Source organism: Podarcis cretensis (assembly GCF_951804945.1).
Source record: "Podarcis cretensis genome assembly, chromosome: 14".
Lineage (NCBI taxonomy): Eukaryota > Metazoa > Chordata > Lepidosauria > Squamata > Lacertidae > Podarcis > Podarcis cretensis.
In genome coordinates, this window is record NC_137183.1 from 18,158,487 (window position 1) to 18,178,779 (window position 20,293).

The window sequence follows — 20,293 nt, forward strand, 5'->3', positions numbered from 1 at the left end:
GCTAGAAAGAACAATCTGCGTCCATTTGTAGAAAGTAGCAGTCAGTCCATGCGCTGGCTGGAGCAATGATCTGACTCAGCGGAATGCAGTTTTATATAATTACATCTAGGAAATCCATTAAATCCATATGTACATTGCCGCATGGGATAACTATCTGCACACGCAGGTGTGATGATGTAGATAATCACATGTGCACACATTTCATTGCGTGTACATGCAGTGTACCAACAACAAAATAATTGCATGTACAGCCATCAGAAGTGGCAACCTAGTAGACTATATTTCCTGTGCTCCAGTTAGCACTTTGGCAAACCTACTCGCAAAGAGAGAAAGAAGGAACAAAAGCAATAGGAAAACAGATGGTAACTGGTGTAGCACAGATGATAGAAAGAGACTTGGTTATAGAAACCAGGAAGTAGCAATAAGGGAGAAATTTGATTCAGTTCACACTGAAAGCAGAGCTTTCCCAAATCCCACTTTCTAAAACAAGATGCAAAGTCAGCCTGCAAAACTCACACTTCTCTGACTTTTGCAATGCAGATCTCCAGCTGAGTAAATTTCTACAAATAATGCATATAACTAAGCTAAGGTTTGCATATGAGTGCAAATATTTTTGAAAATAGTATGCAAATATTATTAGGGATAATATTTCATTTGCAAAGATGTGCATAGTAGGTGAAACTGCACACTAAAATTCGCAGTAAAATGCTGATGAATTTGCATGAGGACCTTTTTTCAATTTAAGATTGAAAAAATGAGAAACAGAAAACGATAAAATCACACACCTCTATCAGGAAGTCTCTGGTTTAAATAGCTCCTCTCTCATTGACTCAGTAGATGGCCTTAGGCAACTCTCTCCCCCTCTCTCTCACCATCTGCAGTACAGTGGTACCTCGGGTTAAGAACTTAATTTGTTCTGGAGGCCTGTTCTTTACCTGAAACAGTTCTTAACCTGAAGCACCACTTTAGCTAATGGGGCCTCATGCCGCCGGAATATGATTTTTGTTCTCATCCTGAAGCAAAATTCTTAACCCGAGGTAATATTTCTGGGTTAGCGGAGTCTGTAACCTGAAGCGTATGTAACCTGAAGTGTATGTAACCTGAGGTACCACTGTATGCATTCCACTTACCTCAGGGACGGGGAACCTATGGCCCTCCAGATATCATTGGATGACAATTTCCATCATCCCTGACCACTGAACATGTTTGCTGCAGCTGTTGGGAGCTTAAGCCCATCTGGAGAGTCACAGGTTCCCCATCCCTACCTTGCAGGGTTGTTGTGAGAAATGTTTTTATTGTTATTATTAGGGATCACCACCTTTTTTGCCCTATATGTTCAGATATTTTGTTACCACCCGACAAGTTTGGAGAAAGTTCTCCAATCCCTTGCCATAATAACCATTACTCATTGCCTGCTTTATCATATTTGATATGCCTATTTATTTATTAAAAACTATTTATATAGAGCTATTCATTTTTTATTTTTTTTGAAGGGACGCAGGTGGCGCTGTGGGTTAAAGCCTCAGCGCCTAGGACTTGCCGATCGAAAGGTCGGCGGTTCGAATCCCTGCGGCGGGGTGCGCTCCCGCTGCTCGGTCCCAGCGCCTGCCAACCTAGCAGTTCGAAAGCACCTCAGGGTGCAAGTAGATAAATAGGGACCGCTTACCAGCGGGAAGGTAAACGGCGTTTCCGTGTGCGGCTCTGGCTCTGGCTCTGGCCAGAGCAGCGATATCACTCTGGCCACGTGACCCGGAAGTGTCTCCGGACAGCGCTGGCCCCTGGCCTCTTAAGTGAGATGGGCGCACAACCCCAGAGTCTGTCAAGACTGGCCCGTACGGGCAGGGGTACCTTTACCTTTACCTTTATTCATTTTTTTAAAAAAATCAGAGTGGTTTGCAACTACAACATATAAAAACCATACAATAAAAACCATGTAAAAGAGAGAAAATCAGAATTTTTCCAACTACAGTGGTACCTCGTGTTACGTACCGCCCCCCCCTTACGAATGCTGCAGGCTATGTGCTCCACTAACCCGGAAGTAGATGCCCCTTGTTGCGACCTTTGCCCCGGGATTCGGGCGGAAGTCGTGCACCGGTGGCGCGGCAGCAGCGGGAGGCGCCATGAGAGAAAGTGCGCCTCATGTTATGAGCCGCTTCCTGTTACGAACGGACCTCCGGAACGGATTAAGTACGTAACACGAGGTACCACTGTATCTCAATATCCTGCCTAGGCCTGAGGGAATAAAAGTGTTTTCAACAGGCATTTATAAATTAAAACAGAATTTGCCAGCTGAGTCTCTATCGGCAGAGTAGTCAATAACTATGGATTATAATACATGTTGCCGTCCGAGATGCAGTCAGCCATTAAGGACAAAATGGCCTCATTTCCTTCTAAACAAATAAAAAGGGTATAGATGGGCAAACTCGTGAGAAACAAGCCCTGCATCTGATTTGAGAAATGTCCAGTTCTAATGTACTTTTCCCACACTTTTGGATTCCCACAGATTGAGCCGCCTAGGAGGTCTACTGATAATCGGATTTTCACACAGTCAAGATACATTCACAGATGAACTGTAACCAGCCATCTATTATAAGGGTGTTCTGGTCTGAACAATGACACCCACCAGTTCATTCATGTTACTTATTATCGGGTACATTAGAAGGGTGTTGCATCATTTCTGCCCATTTGTGAAACTTATCAAGGGTTGGACACTTCTCATGTGGTTACGTAGCTGCAGATAAGGCTGGGAATTATTGTTGTTTGATCTTCTACCCTGTCCCACTCTTCCTGCCTTCCATTTTGCTGCCTTTCACTCTGGGCATCTCCAGAGTTCTTTGAAATCCAGATGCAAAGCATCAAAGAATTTGAATCCATTCCCTGGGGGCGGAGAGGACACAAACCATAGAAAAACAATGCAGAATTAGTGATAGGAAAGCTGAGAAACATCGTTCAACTGGGAGGGACTTGGCCGAACCTTTTCACCCGATTCCCATGAACTGAAGGCAGAATTCTGCATGGAAATCAGGCTGTGCAAAGTATGTAGAAGCGGCTTATTATAGGGTGAGGTGAGGAAAGAACAGTGGCTTCAAGCCAAGGCTCTCCCCCCAAAGAATTCTGGGAACTGCAGTTTGTTAAGGGTGCTGTGAGTTGTTAAAAGGTAAAGGGACCCCTGACCATTAGGTCCAGTCGTAGCCAACTCTGGGGTTGCGGTGCTCATCTCGCTTTACTGGCTGAGGGAGCCGGCGTGCAGCTTCCGGGTCATGTGGCCAGCATGACTAAGCTGCTTCTGGCTAACCAGGTGCACGGAAATGCCGTTTACCTTCCCGCCGGAGCGGTACCTATTTATCTACTTGCACTTTGATGTGTTTTCAAACTGCTAGGTTGGCAGCAGCAGGGACCGAGCAACGGGAGCTCTCCCCGTTGCGGGGATTCAAAACGCTGATTTTCTGTTTCGCAAGTCCTATTCTCTGTGGTTTAACCCACATCGCCACCCGTGTCCCGCTGTGAGTTGTTAGGAGGCACTTATTCCCCTCACAGAACTACAATTTCCAGAGCGGTTTAACAGTGAGATTTCCCATGGAACCCCATTTGTAATATCTGTGAAGGAGCAATATGTGATATAAATGTACCTGTCCCTTTTGCATATTTTGCTCCACAAAGCACCATGAACAATGACAGTGTGGGACAAATTAAGTCCATGGAGAAGTTTTAAAAATCTAAATCCTTTTCTTTCTTTCTTTCTTTCTTTCTTTCTTTCTTTCTTTCTTTCTTTCTTTCAAAAAGGACACTTGGATTATTTTTTTTAATTGCTTGCAATAATTTTCTATCATTTCTTAAAAACCAATTTGTCCCCATCCAATAGACCCTGATTTAAACCAAATAACTTCTCACATGCATCCATCACTGGAGATCAGTGCAGCAAATCTTTACTGATAATTTGTGAGAAATTGACTCTTCCCCCACTGGCAATCTCTACTGAACTTGTGCAGTGTCTCCTCTAGACTAAATAACCTGTGCCTAAAGTTCACATAATGTTGATTAAAAATGGTGGGATTCCAATAACTTAGACATCCATGTTTCAACAACTTCACACGGAAGCTCACCTCACTTTTTCTGTTCCTCTGAAGTTAAAATAACATCAGCAACATCAACAGCGTACTGGAGTGCCTGCTTGGCTCTATGACCATGGGTGCCTGGGGCGATGGGTGCCATGCATGGCCCTGCCATTGAAGTTTGTGGGTGCCTGGCCCCTTCATGGGGAATTTTGTGGGTGCTCAGGGCCCCAGGGAGTTGGCATCTATGACTGCATATGATGAAAGCATAAGGGGGAAATTTGCAGTAGCTGCTCGAGTTAGGCAACTCCTGTCCTGACATCAATTTATCAGTCGTCTTCTGGGTACAACGCCTTCATAGCTGTCTTCACTTACACCACTCGAATTATTTTATCTTCACTCATTCAAGGTAGGTGTTCATGTGTGTGAGTGTGAAATTCTTATGGCACACAGCTGAACGCCCCACTCCATCTGTTTCTCTGAAGTTCTGTTTGTCAAGCCAGCATAATTTATTAGCGGGAACTGTTAAAAACAGCTCAACTCATTTGGCCAAATATCCTAATGCAGAGTGTATGAAAATATCGCTAAACGATGAGGACACTGGTTATAATTAGCACTTGACTCAGTCACAAAAGGCGTTATAAAACCACAAATCTCTAGTTTAACCATTAGGCGGTTGTATTAGGCGGATGTTATTCATGGAGCAAACTTAACAGTTACCACCATTTCCCCCTTTGCGTTTTTATAGTGGCATGGCAGAAATAAATTCAACTGATACCGCTTTTCCCAATACAGGGCTGTAGCAATGAGAAGAAAAGAAACTTTACTAGTTGCAATTCTGTCTGCTTCAAAAACTCAGAAGCAATGCCTATCTGTAGCTGAGCTAGCATCTGTTTAATAATATTGTTAAAAATCCTTACAGAATGATTGACTCCAAACCTGTTGAAGTGCAACAGGATTCAGTGGAAGACATAAAACTAAGTCTTAGAGTAAAGTCATTAACATGACTAAGTTAGGTCCATTGATTTCTATGGGTCTATTTTGTATAAAACTTTGTTGAATACATCCTTTATCCCTAACTCTCCCTGACTAATGTTTATCAACATTTTCTATGAGAAGTCCAGGAAAAGATATTCAACAGTTCTCCTGTTTCTATTGCACAGGACAGTGAACTAGAGACAGGAGGAATTTTCCATCGATGCCACCTCATTATGCAACTGAGGCCAGCACTGTGCAACCAACTTGGATTCTCAGAAGCCAGCCAACACTTCTCCACTGCAAAGCAGTGCTGGGAGGATGCCATTTCTAGCAGAGAAACTGCAAATGGAGGGGGGAGGCGCTTAACCCTTCCCCTGCCACTTTCCTTCTGCAACTCCCCACTAGCATGGTTTTCAGATGCTAGTGGAACCCAAGTAATACACCCTGTTCCAGCTTTGTTTTCATTGACTATCGCCCAAGATTGTTCTCATGATGTAACCTGTGTCACACACATTTCATGTGGTTTTTCCAATCATCCAAGTGTTTCTGGGGAAAGGGGGGAAAACACCATCAACGCTGCTGATACATTTTTCTCACAGAGAGCTTGCCATCTTTAGTCATGAGCCTATGATGCATTTGAAACCAGAATAATATTTCCCTTGGAACAAAGCACCAAACTCCTTTCGGCCCATTTCACAAAGGGCCAACTACAAGTCTTACTGAGCAGGTTACAATGAATATAATGGGGGCATGTGGTTGTCAAGCAGTGACCTGTATTTGGGGCTGTGTTTTGTATAGCACGGTGTTGATCAAATTCCTGACAACAACAAGACCACTGCTTATATTTACATAGTGCTGATTGTTCATTTTATCAGTGATCCTTACAACAATCCCATAAGGTAGGCCAGTTTTATCCCCCCCCCATCTCCTTCCTTTCATTAGGGTTCAACTTCTCTGAATAACACCTCTATCATCATCATCATCATTGCACTGACTCCTTCACTGTTGCATTCAATCCAAGCTTTTTCTCTGTACCACTGGCTGTCTCTTGGCTGCGCCCATCTATCTCCTCTTTTCCTCCTTGTCTACTTTGTTTATCTGCTACCAATCTTATTTTAAAGCCCAACATCTCAGTCTCTTTTCCCTACTGGAAAGACACAAACTTACAAGGAATTTGAACAGTTCACTGATTTTTAGGCACGAGGTTTAAAAATAATGCAAGCAAAAGAGACAGGGTGCTTCTAGACTGCTGCCATTTGTGCAATTGTGTTGTTCTTGCACAACAAACTCATCTGCACACACCCCTGCCCCATCACCAGACATTTTGCAATTAGGAAAGTAATGGGAAGAGATACTGAAAAGTGTGGGTCAACAACTGCTTGATGCAGTATCATCTAACCTCCCCACAAACACATCAGAATGAATGCTCAGGAAATGGAAAACCTCATCTAATCTCCCTGCAAATAAATAAGGGTGAACACTTACCGGGAAGCGGCCAGAGACACAAAATGTGCAGACATCAAAATCATGAATTCCAATATGATGACCTACCCGCCACTTTGACTTCATGGGGTCCACAGGCTCTGCAGGGCAAGATCTGGAATTCTTCGGCTTGATACATGGAATAATCTGTACTGGCCACAACTATCTTATCTCCAGCCTTCCATGACTGCACATTATCAGCCAATCTCAAGATGGTGCTGTTTACATTGGTGTCAACCATGACTGTAAGCTTGGGTCTCACTGGAAAACGAATACAGGACACACACACAAAATAAATAAATGGGGAGGGGGGTTGGAGAGACAGAATATTTAAAATACTTCACAAATTGTTCACTTAATCTTATAGGACATGTTTCACACCAACGAAAGTAAGTGGTTGACTGGCCCCAAGGAAATACAAGACAACTCCTCCAACCATGCTGCCAGGTTCTTTTTTAATGTGCAAAACTTAACAAGCGAAACAAAATAGGCTCCATTCATTATTTACTGGCAAGTGTGTTTTCCCACTAACCCCTTCACTAAATTTAAACGCAGCTCTTTGTGGGCCTACGGCACCACACCCTCTCAGACCCAGCATTTACGGTTGCTCAGAGCTGTCATTTAAAGATGCTGCAGTAGCTGTCTACAGCATGATACAATGGTTTCCTCATGCTAATCAACAAAACAGCCATCTTTTTTTGACTTTTGAAAAATGAAGGTCAAAAGAACTGCATGGAATCACTGGCTTGCTGAAAATGAACGGCTGCAAAATAAAATGACTGCTTTCTGAAATAATTGTCGCTTCTCCAGTGTTGATGGAATTCAGCACAAGAATTAATCCTCCCACTTATATTTGATGGAGGGAAGAGATATTGAGCACCTTGGAAAACACTTCAGTGGAGTTTTAGCTGGGTGTTGGTGATGTCAGTGTGCCGCTCTTGGAATTGTTGAGCATGTATAATGAAAAGAAATGGTCGGGTGAGACCAAAGGCCTTTCTTGACTAGCATTCTACGTAGGCCACACTATTGTGATTTCCCATATCCTTTTAGAGACCTTTAAGATTACAGTCATACCTTGGTTCTCGAACACCTTGGTACTCGTACGTTTTGGCTCCTGAACGCCACAAACTAGGAAGTAAGTGTTATTGTTTGCGAACGTTTTTTGGAAGCCGAACGTCCAATGCGGCTTCCATGGCTTCCAATTGAGTGCAAGAAGCTCCTACAGCCAATCGGAAGTTGTGCCTTGGTTTTCGAACAGTTTCAAGAGTCAAATGGACTCCCGGAACGAATTAAGTTTGAGAACCAAGGTATGACAGATGCTTTGTGATTGACTGCTGGGAGATGTGTGTCAGGATAAGTTTTTTTTTTAAAAAAATTATATTTTATTAAAGTGATTTCAGTAAAAAGAAATAAAGTGATACAGAAAAGAAAGAAGGAAAAGTGAAAGGGAGAAAAACAACAACTGCAAAGATACGTATGAAAGCAAGAATATGGAGGGGGGAAAGCAATATATGATATTCCCATACTTTCTTATATAAATTGGTATAGTGTTATTGCCCTAGTGCTTATGTAAATGTTAATAGCCTACTACATTTTGTATAAACTCATTCCAAATGTTAACGTATTTATCCATACAGAGTCTGTGCCTGTAAGCAGCCCGTTCATGAATTTTGAGTGATGCCATATCATCAGTCCATTGATTGAAAGGTATCATACTTTCATTTTTCCAATGTTTCAGTATCAATCTCTTGGCCACAGTCTAAGTTGGTGCATGAGGGCTAGAAACTTGGTTGGGAGAATGGGAAGCCAGTAAGCAGAAATGGAAAGTGTTTGGATGAGAAACACACTACAGAATTAGAAGGTGTTTCAGACTCATGGAAAGCCTCCATTACCGAGGTATTTATAGTTCTGAGGTAAAATGCTACTTCCTTTACAATAAGTAGGTCAGTAGAAGCAACTTTTGCTCAAGCTTTTAAAATTAGTCACATACCAGGCTTGCCACATAAGAAGCGCACTCTGTAGTTACGGCAGCCTCCGGGAGTCTGTCCTGGGCCACGGCAGAAAAACCTATAATCACGGCCACTTTTGTAGTGAACCTCAGTTGTCAGGTTCACTCCATCGAGTGTGACTGCCTGGAAGGGGAACGGAAATGCAAGATGAGTAGTAATCGAGCGTGAAAAATAAAATAAAAGTTGTGTGCTCACCACCTGTGCAATGGGGGGGGGGGAGAGACAGGTGTTTTGCTTTCACATAAAACTGTACACCAAAACCAGGAACCTGCTGGATCAGGCCAAAAACCCATCTAGTCCCATCTAGTCCTGCTTTCACAGTAGCCAACCCACAAACAGGATTCAAATTCAAAAACACTCTCTGCACCTGTGATTTCCAGTGACTGGTACTCAAGAGGCATATTGTCTCCAACAGTGGAGGAGATGTTGACTCAAACTACAAGCTGCTGCATAATAATGTTTTTTTAAAAAAATTGTTTGTGCCACAGAGAAAGGTATCAAGGCTCTCTCTTATTTTGGCAGCTCACCTCCACTAGCAATTGTTTTATTTCATGCTGCTGCTTGTTTACAAGGTATTTGGTCTGTGAAAGAGTTGCTTTTTCCAGAACAACATCTTAACCAGACCGGGAAAATAGCATAACAGCCAGAGAATCCTGGGAAGTGTCGTTTGTTACGGGTGCCAAGAATTGCTGGGAGACCCTCTATTTCCCTTGCAGACCCACAGTTCTCACAGTGCTTTAAAAATTCAGTTCCTGAAGCTCTGTGAGGGGGGCAACAGAGTCTCCTAACAGCTCTCAGCACCCTCGTCAAACTACACTTCCCAGGATTCTTTGGGGGAAGCCTTGACTACAGTGATAGGATACTGCTTTAAATGTATATTGAGGCTGTGGCTTCAGTCCTTGAATGAGAAACAGGCCCTAGCTCCCAGCTGGCTTTCAAAGCGCCTCTCTGGCAAGCATCTCTATCACACCCATCTATATAGAGTAGTTAGAAAACAAGAGGCCACCCAAAAGCTATGTGGTCTAATAAACCGTTTTCATTTTACAGCTTTAAACTCCATATAAAATGGTTGAAATGGTTGGCTGACAACTGGAAGGGGGAAGAGGGATGTAATAGCAGGGAGAGGTCTGTCCCCTTAGCTGTCCTACCTGGATGTTAATGGGGTGATCACAAACTTCAGGGTGAGCAGCCCGAAAATCTGAAAGCCGCTCTCCATCTTTGGATTTTGCTTTTTCAGGCTTGTCAAACCATTCTGTCCATTCCACATCTGGGGCAGGATTGGAAGGGGGGCAGAGAGAGAAGGAAAAGCAGTCAACATGAAGGAAGGTCATTTTGAACAGAACAACCTTAACCAATGCGACAAAAATGTGTTCCACTGATGTTGGTGCCAAGCACCGTTAGCAAGTCTCTTCCACAACTGCCCACTCCCTGGCTCTGGTCGTGGGTCTGTCAGCTGCTATTTGGGGATGCTGTGAAGTGCGTCAAGCTGTGTGTGTGTAGGGGGAAGATAGTCCTATTATTAAAAGTTGCATGGATTCACAACACAAACACAGTATAAGCTTAATAGCTGACCCAGTTGCGCTAAGGTTAAGTAACTTTAAGTCAACGGCATTCCAATACTGCACTAAAAGTGCTCTGCAGAAACCTGGAGCAAGGGAAATGATGCAGCTATAGGGGCTGATAGCCGCCTACGCTACTGCAAACTCTTAAAATAGTCACATTTTTAATCTGACACAAGCCATATACAGTGGTACCTCGGGTTAAGTACTTAATTTGTTGCGGAGGTCTGTTCTTAACCTGAAACTGTTCTTAACCTGAAGCACCACTTTAGCTAATGGGGCCTCCTGCTGCCGCCGCGCCGCCAGAGCACGATTTCTGTTCTTATCTTGAAGCAAAGTTCTTAACCTGAAGCACTATTTCTGGGTTAGCGGAGTCTGTAACCTGAAGCGTATGTAACCTGAAGCGTATGTAACCCAAGGTACCACTGTACACACCATGCAATTGATGCCACTTTAAACACTCAATGCTTCCCCTAAAGAGTTATGGGAACTGTAGTTTGCTAAGGGTGCTTAGGAGTTGTTGGGAAACCCCTATTGCCCTCCCAGAGCACCAATTCTCAGAGTGGTTTAACGATCAATTCCTCTTCAAAGGGAACTCTGGAGAATTATATACCTCAGTGAGGGAAATAGGGGTCTGATAACACTTCTCAACGCCCTTAGCAAACTACAGCTCCCAGAATACTTGAGGGAAAACCAGGACTGTTTAAAGCGGGATCACAGCACTTTAGATGTATGATGTGAATGTGGCCATAGTTAATTCATAGTTATTCAGAGGCCATTTTGCTGCCCTGCTGCAATGAAAGCCTAGAGGAGAGAGAGAATGAACTGATGAATGGGGAAAGAGGGAGAGGATTGCCCACCCACTTTTTACATTAAAGGTAAAGGTAAAGGTACCCCTGCCCGTACGGGCCAGTCGTGTCCGACTCTAGGGTTGTGCGCTCATCTCACTCTAGAGGCCGGGAGCCAGAGCTGTCCGGAGACACTTCCGGGTCACGTGGCCAGCGTGATGAAGCTGCTCTGGCGAGCCAGCACCAGCGCAGCACACGGAAACGCCGTTTACCTTCCCGCTATAAAGCGGTACCTGTTTATCTACTTGCACTTAGGGGTGCTTTTGAACTGCTAGGTGGGCAGAAGCTGGGACCGAAAGACGGGAGCTCACCCCGCCGCGGGGATTCGAACCGCCGAGCATACGATCGGTAAGTCCTAGGCACTGAGGTTTTACCCACAGTGCCACCCGCGTCCCGCCACTTTTTACATTAGCCCCACCCATTTTTATTTTTATTTACTTTGGTCCCACATACTGCCAACCAGGGGAAGGTGGCCCTCATGCCCAGAAAGGTGACCCACCCCTGGCTCTGAAGGAATGATTTATGCAACAATGGAGAGGACTTCGAACTGCTCTATTTAGCTGCCTGCACAGGCTGATCCTATAACCATACAGTTATAGCACATTCAATCCACATTACTTCCCTCAAAGAATCCTGGGAATTGCAGTTTGCTGAGCATGCTGGGTGCTGTAGATTGTAGGACTCTTTGGGGGAAGCTAAGGGACGCAGGTGGCGCTTTGGGTTAAACCACAGAGCCTAGGACTTGCCAATCAGAAGTTCGGCGGTTCGAATCCCCGCGACGGGGTCAGCTCCCGTTGCTCGGTCCCTGCTCCTGCCAACTTAGCAGTTCGAAAGCACGCCAAAAAAAGGTGCAAGCAGATAAATATGTACCGCTCCGGTGGGAAGGTAAACGACGTTTCCATGCACTGCTCTGGTTTGCCAGAAGTGGCTTAGTCTTGCTGGCCACATGACCCGGAAGCTGTACGCCAGCTCCCTTAGCCAATAAAGCAAGATGAGTGCTGCAACCCCAGAGTCGGTGACGACTGGACCTAATGGTCAGGGGTCCCTTTACCTTTACCTTTTTATGTACTTTAAAAGTGTGTTGAATGTGCCCTAAATGTGCGTTGTGGATCTCCCCATGCTTCAGGCTAGTGAAAAATAGTGATGGTGGCAGGGGTGGGGGTGAGGCCTCACCTTGAACCCACTCACTGGTTGAAGACACATTGAAATGCTCTCCGTTGTCTGCTTGGAAGAGTTTGAAGACCTTGGCAATGGCTGAGCCTCGGTGTCCTGCAAAAGGCAAAGTACAAGAAGTTACTAGCAGCCCCAGCCCTTCTGGATGAGTACGGAGAAGCTGTCGACACTTCAACATTCCTGCTCCTCTTGGGATTTAGGACTGGTTTGGTAAGTACCTGAAACATTTCAAACACAAGTGCTAGATCTTGGCCTTATTCCTCCCGTCCATTATGGGGTGTTTGCTCCCCTGCTGAAAGGGAGAGTCTGCAAAATCAGCACAAATAGTCAGGGTGGAGAATTAGAGATTCTTCCCCCCCCCACCACCACTCATCATCATATTCTAGCTCCAGAATAAGTCCCCCTTGACGTCCTTCTGCAAGAATGTCTTAACAATACAGCAGTAAGGGCACATGGAAAGTTCCATTCCAATTCATCTTTCTTAGATAACACATTCATTTAGCTTTTGCAAGAAATCCAGGCGTCTTTGCCTCAAGAGGTCCTGAAGGGAAAACTGCATTTTCCAACCACTCGAAATGCGGCCTTTAGAAACATCTAAAAGGATGAGCAGTTTCCCACTACTAGTTTCTTGCAGGTTCTGGGAGAGAAACAATTTGACAGGTTGGCTTTTGTTTTGTTTGTTTTTTAAAGGTAACCAGGAAGGAGGAAGAACTTTGGGAAACGCCTTTGTGTCTGCATTCATGTGTGCTGTTTGTGTTTGGGAAACAGCTCTTCCTTCATTGCCCTCCTTGCACGCCTGCCTGTCCTCCCATCCACGGCTTGTATATTTTGTACTCCCACACCTGTTCCAAAGGAAAGTCATGGTGCACTCTCCCTGCAAGGAAATGGGCTCCGTAAAACCTGGAACTTCCTACTAGCTATGAAGTTGGGAGTGCAAAAGGGAGGACAACATCTGGGTTCAGGTGTGCCACAAAAACAAGGTTTGTTTAGCTGAACTGTGGTTTTGTTTTTATGTCTGAACCCAAACCTGCCCACAAGCTGTGGTTTATTTAGGGCTGACAAACTAAAACCACAGTTTGAGCCTGGTCTGCAAACTGGAGCTGTTGCCACATCTGAATTAACAGGCTTTCAAATGAAAGGGCCCCTGTTCTGCCTCAAGAACTATTGCACTATGAGCAACAGAAGTAAACTGATGAAGCTTAGTCCTGAGGAGATAGGATCCGAAAGCAGGCAAGCAGCTCTGAACCTTGAGTTGCCTGCTCTGTTGTCTGGAAGCTCAAATGATTGACTTGTCCACACACCTCTGCTTGTCCCTGCAGAGACTGGAGCAGCTTTTTGTTCATCCTCCCACTTTCCCCTGGAACACCCTCTCGTTAGCACTGAATCAGAGCAGACATTGATCTGTGGAAAATCCGATTGACATTTGCTCTGATACAGTGGTAAAGATCTCTCCCCCCCCCCAGGGGAAAGTGGAAGCCTGGATCAGCCCCATGGTGTGGGTTCTTAATTACGATTTGCACAAACCATGGTTTCAGATTATATTTGCCCCAGGTCAATGCATGTACTGTGGAAACCATTCTGGTCAGAATGACTAATTTGTGGGAACCTCTCATAGACTTTTCGTGTGAAAAAGAAAATGAAATAATGACATTTGCAATTGAGGATTGGAGATAATGTTTGTTTCTAGAAAGTAGCTTTGCTGTGTGTAATATTGGAGTGGATGAAGTGAATACTGTTTATATGTAGTGGACAAAGAATCGGAAGTTTCTTACCATCTGATTTTCTCTCTCCTCCTTTAAACCTCTTTTTATTTCTTTTTCTTTATTTCTCTCTCTCTCTCTTTCTTTAATCCTTTCTCTCCCTACACCCTTTATGTTTTTATTGTATTTATATCAAAGTCTTAATTTGGACAAAAAGGAAGAAAAAAAAATTGACATCAAGTTTTGTATTATTCTCTATAAACCCTAATAAAATTTATTCCAAAAGAGAGAGACTAATTTCAACCTGCAGTTTCAAGGAGCTATTTACTTTTAATTACCTTGGTACTCTATGTGGTCTTCAACAGAAGAGGAAGGGTTCCCCTTTACTGTAATAAAGCTCCAAGGATGCCTAGAAAAATCAAAAGAAAAAACATATTTCATAGTTATTTATGTACAGCATAAAGAAGTTTGCAGTCTATTAGAATACTTCATTTCAAAGCTGCCCAGGCAACCTGATTTATGAAATCTGTCAAGTTATATAATGCCTTTTTCTACCTCGTTTTTTTCCAACTAAGAAGAAAAGAGACTGACAAGGAATCCCTTTCCTTGTTCAAATGCCCCTTATTTCCTTCAGCTCGTAACATAGTTCCCGCTTTTAACTGAGAATCTAACCTTGCAAATGCCAGACAAACATAAACCTGGGCAGTCTGAAAACTACGAAACATTCAAACTTGGGAGGGGAAGCTTGTTAAAAGCTCACTGATGATCCTCCAGAGAAAGTTGTTTGAGGGTCAGACCCATAAAGAACTCGTTATGTGACAGAGTTCTGCAGAAATGAATGTCTAAGAAACGAAAAATAGTTGGCCTCCACTCTATGGCCTTTAAAAGAATCTAGATTTGGCAAAAGATGCAACGACATACAAAAAGGGTATTAGTGGGAATGCTCAATGCATCGCATTTTATTGATTAGCTGGCAATCTGCTGTTGTTTTAAAGGGCCTCAGATGAATCTATGCTTGCCAGTTCTCTTGAAAATGCTGGAGATTTAGGAATTAGAAATTAATTGTTATTGTCATAATTTGGTTATTATTGGAAAACTAATAAAACATATATATATATATATATATATATATATATATGATTTAGGAATTAGGTTTACATGTTCTAATCAACTCCAGGTGAGCAATACGTGCTTTTTCATGGCTGCTGGCATTCTTGGGCACAGCTTTGGAGACCGCTAAGAACATTAGCAGAAGAGTACGGATTGCATAGAACAGGCACAAACAAGGACTGAATAATCTTGGCAATTCGTGCTTGGGAATGGGCTATAAGCAGATCACTTGATCAACCAGTTTCACTCTTTTTTTATATATATAGAAACGCCACATTGCAGATGTACAAAGTCTTGAAGTCTATAGGTCGTCTAGGATACTTTCAGGGTCCCAGAAGACATATTGGACAAACATTCACTTGTGAACTAGAGTTTGTGCACTGGAGATTTCTCTGTGTTGGAACGAACAATCCAGGGGGTAGCATAAAGCTGTTGCCATCCTCCTCCTTAGTCTCAGCTTCCCCCCTTGCAGAACTCAGCAGGAAGGACACTAGAATCAGTGGTCTCTGCCTGTCACTAGCTCTGGTGCCACCTACTGTTGGCCTCCCTGCTTTCCACCCTACTGGCTCCAATGGGCCCCAGCCATCACTGTCTCTAAGCATCGCTCCTTGCAACCCTGTGCAGCAAACCCAATGGAAGCTGCAAATATGAAGTTCTTGAGACAGATCTGACAGGAAGCCAGGTGCAACTACTGGAAATGTTTGCTTCATACCACATGGCAAAGGCATTTGGAAAGCTATGATCTCCCTCCAAATGAGCGGGGTGGGCTGGTGGGAGAAAGGGCATGTCAATTGCTTAAAATGCCAGGAGATTTTCTTTTAAAAACTGTTGTTTTTTGTAGACGGTTCTCTGTTGGAACCTGAACACATCAAATGAGATCCATTTGATTAAATCAGAATGGAGAAAGAGAGAGAAAAACAAACACACACACAAAAGAAGACAGGCAAAAATATGGCCCATATAGTTAATACAGGGCACGGTCTCTTGCAGTGCAAGTCTATGCATGTTTACTTGGAAGTAAGCCCTATAGTGCACAGTATTGCTAACTCGCAGGTAAGTTTGCAGCCCTACTTGCCAAGAGCAGCAGGCAAGCCTGAGAGGAAGAACCATCTGAGATGTCCAGGCCTGTGGGTATCAAGAGGGTTTCTTGGCTGATGTGACTAGACTCCCTGCAGCTCGGTCTTTTTTGGAGAAGAGCAGCTGGGTGGAGCACAGGGGGTGAATCGGTGCCGGCCTGATACAGTCAGACCCCTGATCTATCTAGCTCTGTATTGCATATGGGCACCTCCAGGCTCTTAGTATTCGGTGGAAGCGATCCAAGTGCATACTTGGAAATTTAGGTGTATGCAAATAAAGCAGAATAAAGTGCCGTGTCACGCTGGTGCAGCAAATCCAGAAAAGAAACTGACTTTTTGCAGTTACAAAAGTGACAAAGAAATGCATTGCAAAAACGTGGGATGAGCAAATGATTCATGGTTAGAAGAATGCGGCAAAGAAATCAGGATGAATGCTCAGTAAAGAGTGGATATAGGCTGGATCTAGACACGTCAAAGAAGCGATTCAGTTCAATGCGCTGTAAACTCATACAGGGAAATCCGGTAGGAAAAGACGGGACTCCACAGCGCCATCTGGTGTCAAAGTGTTGTATATCGCATATACAACACCTATAAAACACTTTTTCTTTACCAATCTAGCTGAGTCCGTAGTCTAACCTCCATGTCAGCTTTGTGCAAGCAAATCAGGTTGAAGACTCAACAAACAGATCATCTGGAAAATCCCTACTTTGACCTGTCAGCAGCTCCAAGCTTTCAGAGGAACCCAGAGATGCCAAGCCATTTAACCTGAAACTGTTTGCATGCAAAGTAAGTGCTCTGTCACTATGGCTTTTCCACCAAGTTGGGCAATAAGTTCTCAAGTCTCATACTGAAACATGCCCAGCTGAGCTACTGAATCTCTTTCAAACTATCTACTTAACTTCTGAACACTCCAAGTGGCAAGAAGAGGGGAAAATCACTATGTGAGATGTTTTTGCTATTGGGGATGGGGGGGGGGACTCAGAATTATTTTAGGTACAGGCAGGATACAATAGGGCCTCTGTGTTGGTAACATTGGCAGGCCAGACTCCTACCTAAAACCAAGGTGGAGGAAATGCTTGCTGCCCAGTCTGGTCATTGCTTTCCTGGCTGAATCATCCAAATTTTTGGATCCTTCATCATTGACCGCAACTGCCAGGATCATGCCGTTGTGAACTGCATTCAAATACCGGACGAGTCTGATGCTTTCACCTTTGAGTTTGTAGGTGTCAAACCTAAAGAAACAGGCAGGAGCACATTAACAGCAGTTTGCCACCATAGATCCATCTATAGATATTGCTGGAAACAAATAAGAAGAAGACAAAATGAAAGGTTTAAGACCATAAAGTAAGCTGTCCTGCCAGGCTTAGCTCACCTTATCTTACTCAGTCTACCTGAGAAGCCATTCTTGTGTTCCTATACCAACAGCTTGGGAACTTTCACTGTTGTAACTAAGCCAAGTTTTACTGCCTGTGCGACCTTCACTTAATGCTGGGTGGAAAAGCACATGAATTTGACCTCTGGAGAGTTTGTAAGTAAAACATTTTTAGCTTATTAAACATGTGGTATTTTCCTATGCTGGGGGGAAAGGGTAATTCTGGACTTCACTAGGGCATATCTTAAAGGTCTAATACTTCCATGCTTTAGTTTGCTTCATATTTTGTGACTTTAAATCTCTGCTGGGGTTCACTCACCAAAGGGGGAGAAAGGAAAGGACCCCTGACAGTTAAGTCCAGTCGCAGATGACTCTGGGGTTGTGGCACTCATCTCGTTTTACAGGCCAAGGGAGCCGGCGTTTGTCCTCAGACAGTTTTTCCGGATCATGTGGCCAGCATGACTCAGCCGCTTCTGGCGCAACGGAACACCAAAACCAGAGCAGCGCACAGAAACGCCATTTACCTTCCTGCCTATTTATCTACTTGCACTTTTTTTGGCGTGCTTTCGAACTGCTAGGTTGGCAGGAGCTGGGACCGAGCAACGGGAGCTCACCCCATCGCAGGGATTTGAACCGCCAACCTTCTGATCGGCAAGCCCAAGAGGCTCAGTGGTTTAGACCACAGTGCCACTTTGGTGGTATTTTTTTCCTTGCCACCAATACATACTTCATTTCCAGTCAGTGCATACCCTGCAACTTCCTGCTGAAATCCTGTAACTATTTACACTACAAATGTTCTAGTTTCTTTTTTTGTCGAGCTCTTGTTATGCTGTAGAGCAAGAGTGCCCCTTCAGACAGCAATAATGCAACAACCCCATGGAAGCATCACAGAACAACTAATGAAGCGGAATTATGTGTGTATGAGCCAGTATAAATCCACCACCCAGGCCCTATTACTACGTCAGTGACACGTTGCGGAACATACCCTCCAAAAGCCCCTCTTAGTTTGGAGGGACCCAATGCTTTACAGGGCTTGCCAATGTGTCTCCAAGCAGAATCATTAATGCAGTACACAAAAGCTCATTAGCAATACACAGGGCTTGTCCACACAGTCTAAAAATGTGACTTGTATGTAGGTTGCTCATTCCTTCGTTTTGGAGCTATGAACCACCTGATGTTTCTACTGCCCAGGTAGAAGCACAGAAAGAAGCAATATCACGGCTCTGAAGTCAGCAGCCTAAGCAAGCAGCAGTACATTAAAGCAATCATTCCTCCAGGAAAAGTCTTCATTCCCCAAGGGGGGCGGCATGCTTGGCTGACTCACGTCTGACCTCCAGAAGATGAGTGAATTCCTGAGAGAAGGAGCCACGGCAGAATAGGCCCTTATCAGCCCATCTGGGTATACATCTGTTTCATGTACGTGCAGTAAAGTATCCAATAAATCAACTCAGAGAATTCCTAGAGAGTCCCATTACTAGCATTCTCCTTAGATGCTGCTAGTGTGGCAATTGGAAAAAGAAGTGCATGGGAGGGGGATTTTTTGAGCACGCATATATTAAGGACCTATGTCAGCTAAAGCTGTACTCTATACAGGTACAGATCCCAGTAGGTTCAGCTACAAAGAGCACAAAGAAAAGATAAAGTAGCACTTGGTAAAATTCGTCTATGCTGATTAAAATATTCACAGTTAACGTGGGGTGGAGAGAAATTCAAGTTGGTTCACATTCAAATGCCCAAATTGCACTTTATGAAACAGTATGTTTTGTGATATATAATTATAGAATCATAAGAGTTTGAAGGGACCCTGTGTAGACTAAATCACAGCCATCCTTCAAAATTCACACTTCTCTGAATTTTGCAATCCAGTTCTCTGGCCAAGCATTGTGTATGAAAATGCACACACTAGAGTAAAGGCTGTATCAAAGTGCATCTGTTTGTGAAAATAACATAATAACAGAAATATATTGTGTTTGGGGAAATCGTTTGCAAAAACTGCGTAAACAAATGTGTATGTTCGGGGGGAAATCACATTAAAATTCTGGTGGGTTTCATGAGGACTTAAAAAAAATCAGATTGATGTGGAAATGTGGAGAATTGCACTTAAGACTGTAAGAAAGAGAAACGGAGTAGAATTGGAATTAAGAGATTGACTTACCGATCAGAATGGACAACTGTCCCTGTGTTCGGGTCAATGACATGGACAATAACACCACGATGTCCCCAGCTTCGTTCAAAGTAGTAGCCTCCTTCTTGCATGCCACCTGGGTTCAGGGTCTTGTTTAGGAAAGTCCACGATAGTTTCTTCTCACCATGGACCTCAAGAGTCCCACCATCGATCACCCCAATATACTTCTTTCCAAAGTAACTGTCTGGTTGGCTGCCATCATCAGCACTACGGGGTTAAAGAAAAACTAGATCATTTGAGTACATAAATACAAATGTGAAGGTCTACAGAATTTATAACCATCTAGCTAGATCTTGGTAGTACTCATATTTTGCTTAGATCTTCTGAAAAGTGACATGCTTTAAGTATTGGTTCCTTGAAAGAAATAAGACATCACAGGTGAATGTGGAATTGTAAGGGCCGTCTCTGAACATTTTGCTGCCTGTGGCAGATCAGCACATTGAGCCTTCCTCCTAGCTGGAGCGCATTGTACACAAGGTGGGCCAAGTTATTTTGGCACCAGAGGCAGAAAACCCCATAAGCCGCTCTCCTAGACAGTAACAGAATAATGATAATACTAAATTAAACAATTAAGCATTTGCTGCTGTTCCTTGGCTACTCTGAATTAGTATTTGTTTGCATCTGAAACGGTATCCAAAAATCACACCATCATGATAATATGCATTGTTTGAAATGTACAGGTGGCATCCAATAAAGTCCTGAAATTAATAGGTAAAGGTAAAGGGACCCCTGACCATTAGGTCCAGTCA

At 43.7% G+C, this 20,293-nt stretch overlaps 1 protein-coding gene across 7 annotated transcripts in view; it reads right to left on the minus strand.

The window, feature by feature from the left end:
* The window catches only part of CEMIP (cell migration inducing hyaluronidase 1), a 169,699-nt gene that overhangs the window by 44,373 nt on the left and 105,033 nt on the right, over nucleotides 1-20,293 (minus strand). For all 7 annotated transcript variants that reach the window (XR_013833212.1, XM_079954188.1, XM_079954187.1 and 4 more), the window contains exons 5-11: nucleotides 19,515-19,751; nucleotides 17,040-17,219; nucleotides 14,140-14,210; nucleotides 12,102-12,197; nucleotides 9,670-9,788; nucleotides 8,503-8,644; nucleotides 6,582-6,773 (exon numbers count right to left, since the gene is read on the minus strand). Coding sequence is in view for 6 of the 7 variants with exons in the window: in XM_079954188.1 (XP_079810314.1) it covers nucleotides 6,582-6,773; nucleotides 8,503-8,644; nucleotides 9,670-9,788; nucleotides 12,102-12,197; nucleotides 14,140-14,210; nucleotides 17,040-17,219; nucleotides 19,515-19,751 (1,037 nt within the window). In the remaining variant the exon portion in view is untranslated. The remainder of the gene's footprint in view (nucleotides 1-6,581; nucleotides 6,774-8,502; nucleotides 8,645-9,669; nucleotides 9,789-12,101; nucleotides 12,198-14,139; nucleotides 14,211-17,039; nucleotides 17,220-19,514; nucleotides 19,752-20,293) is intronic.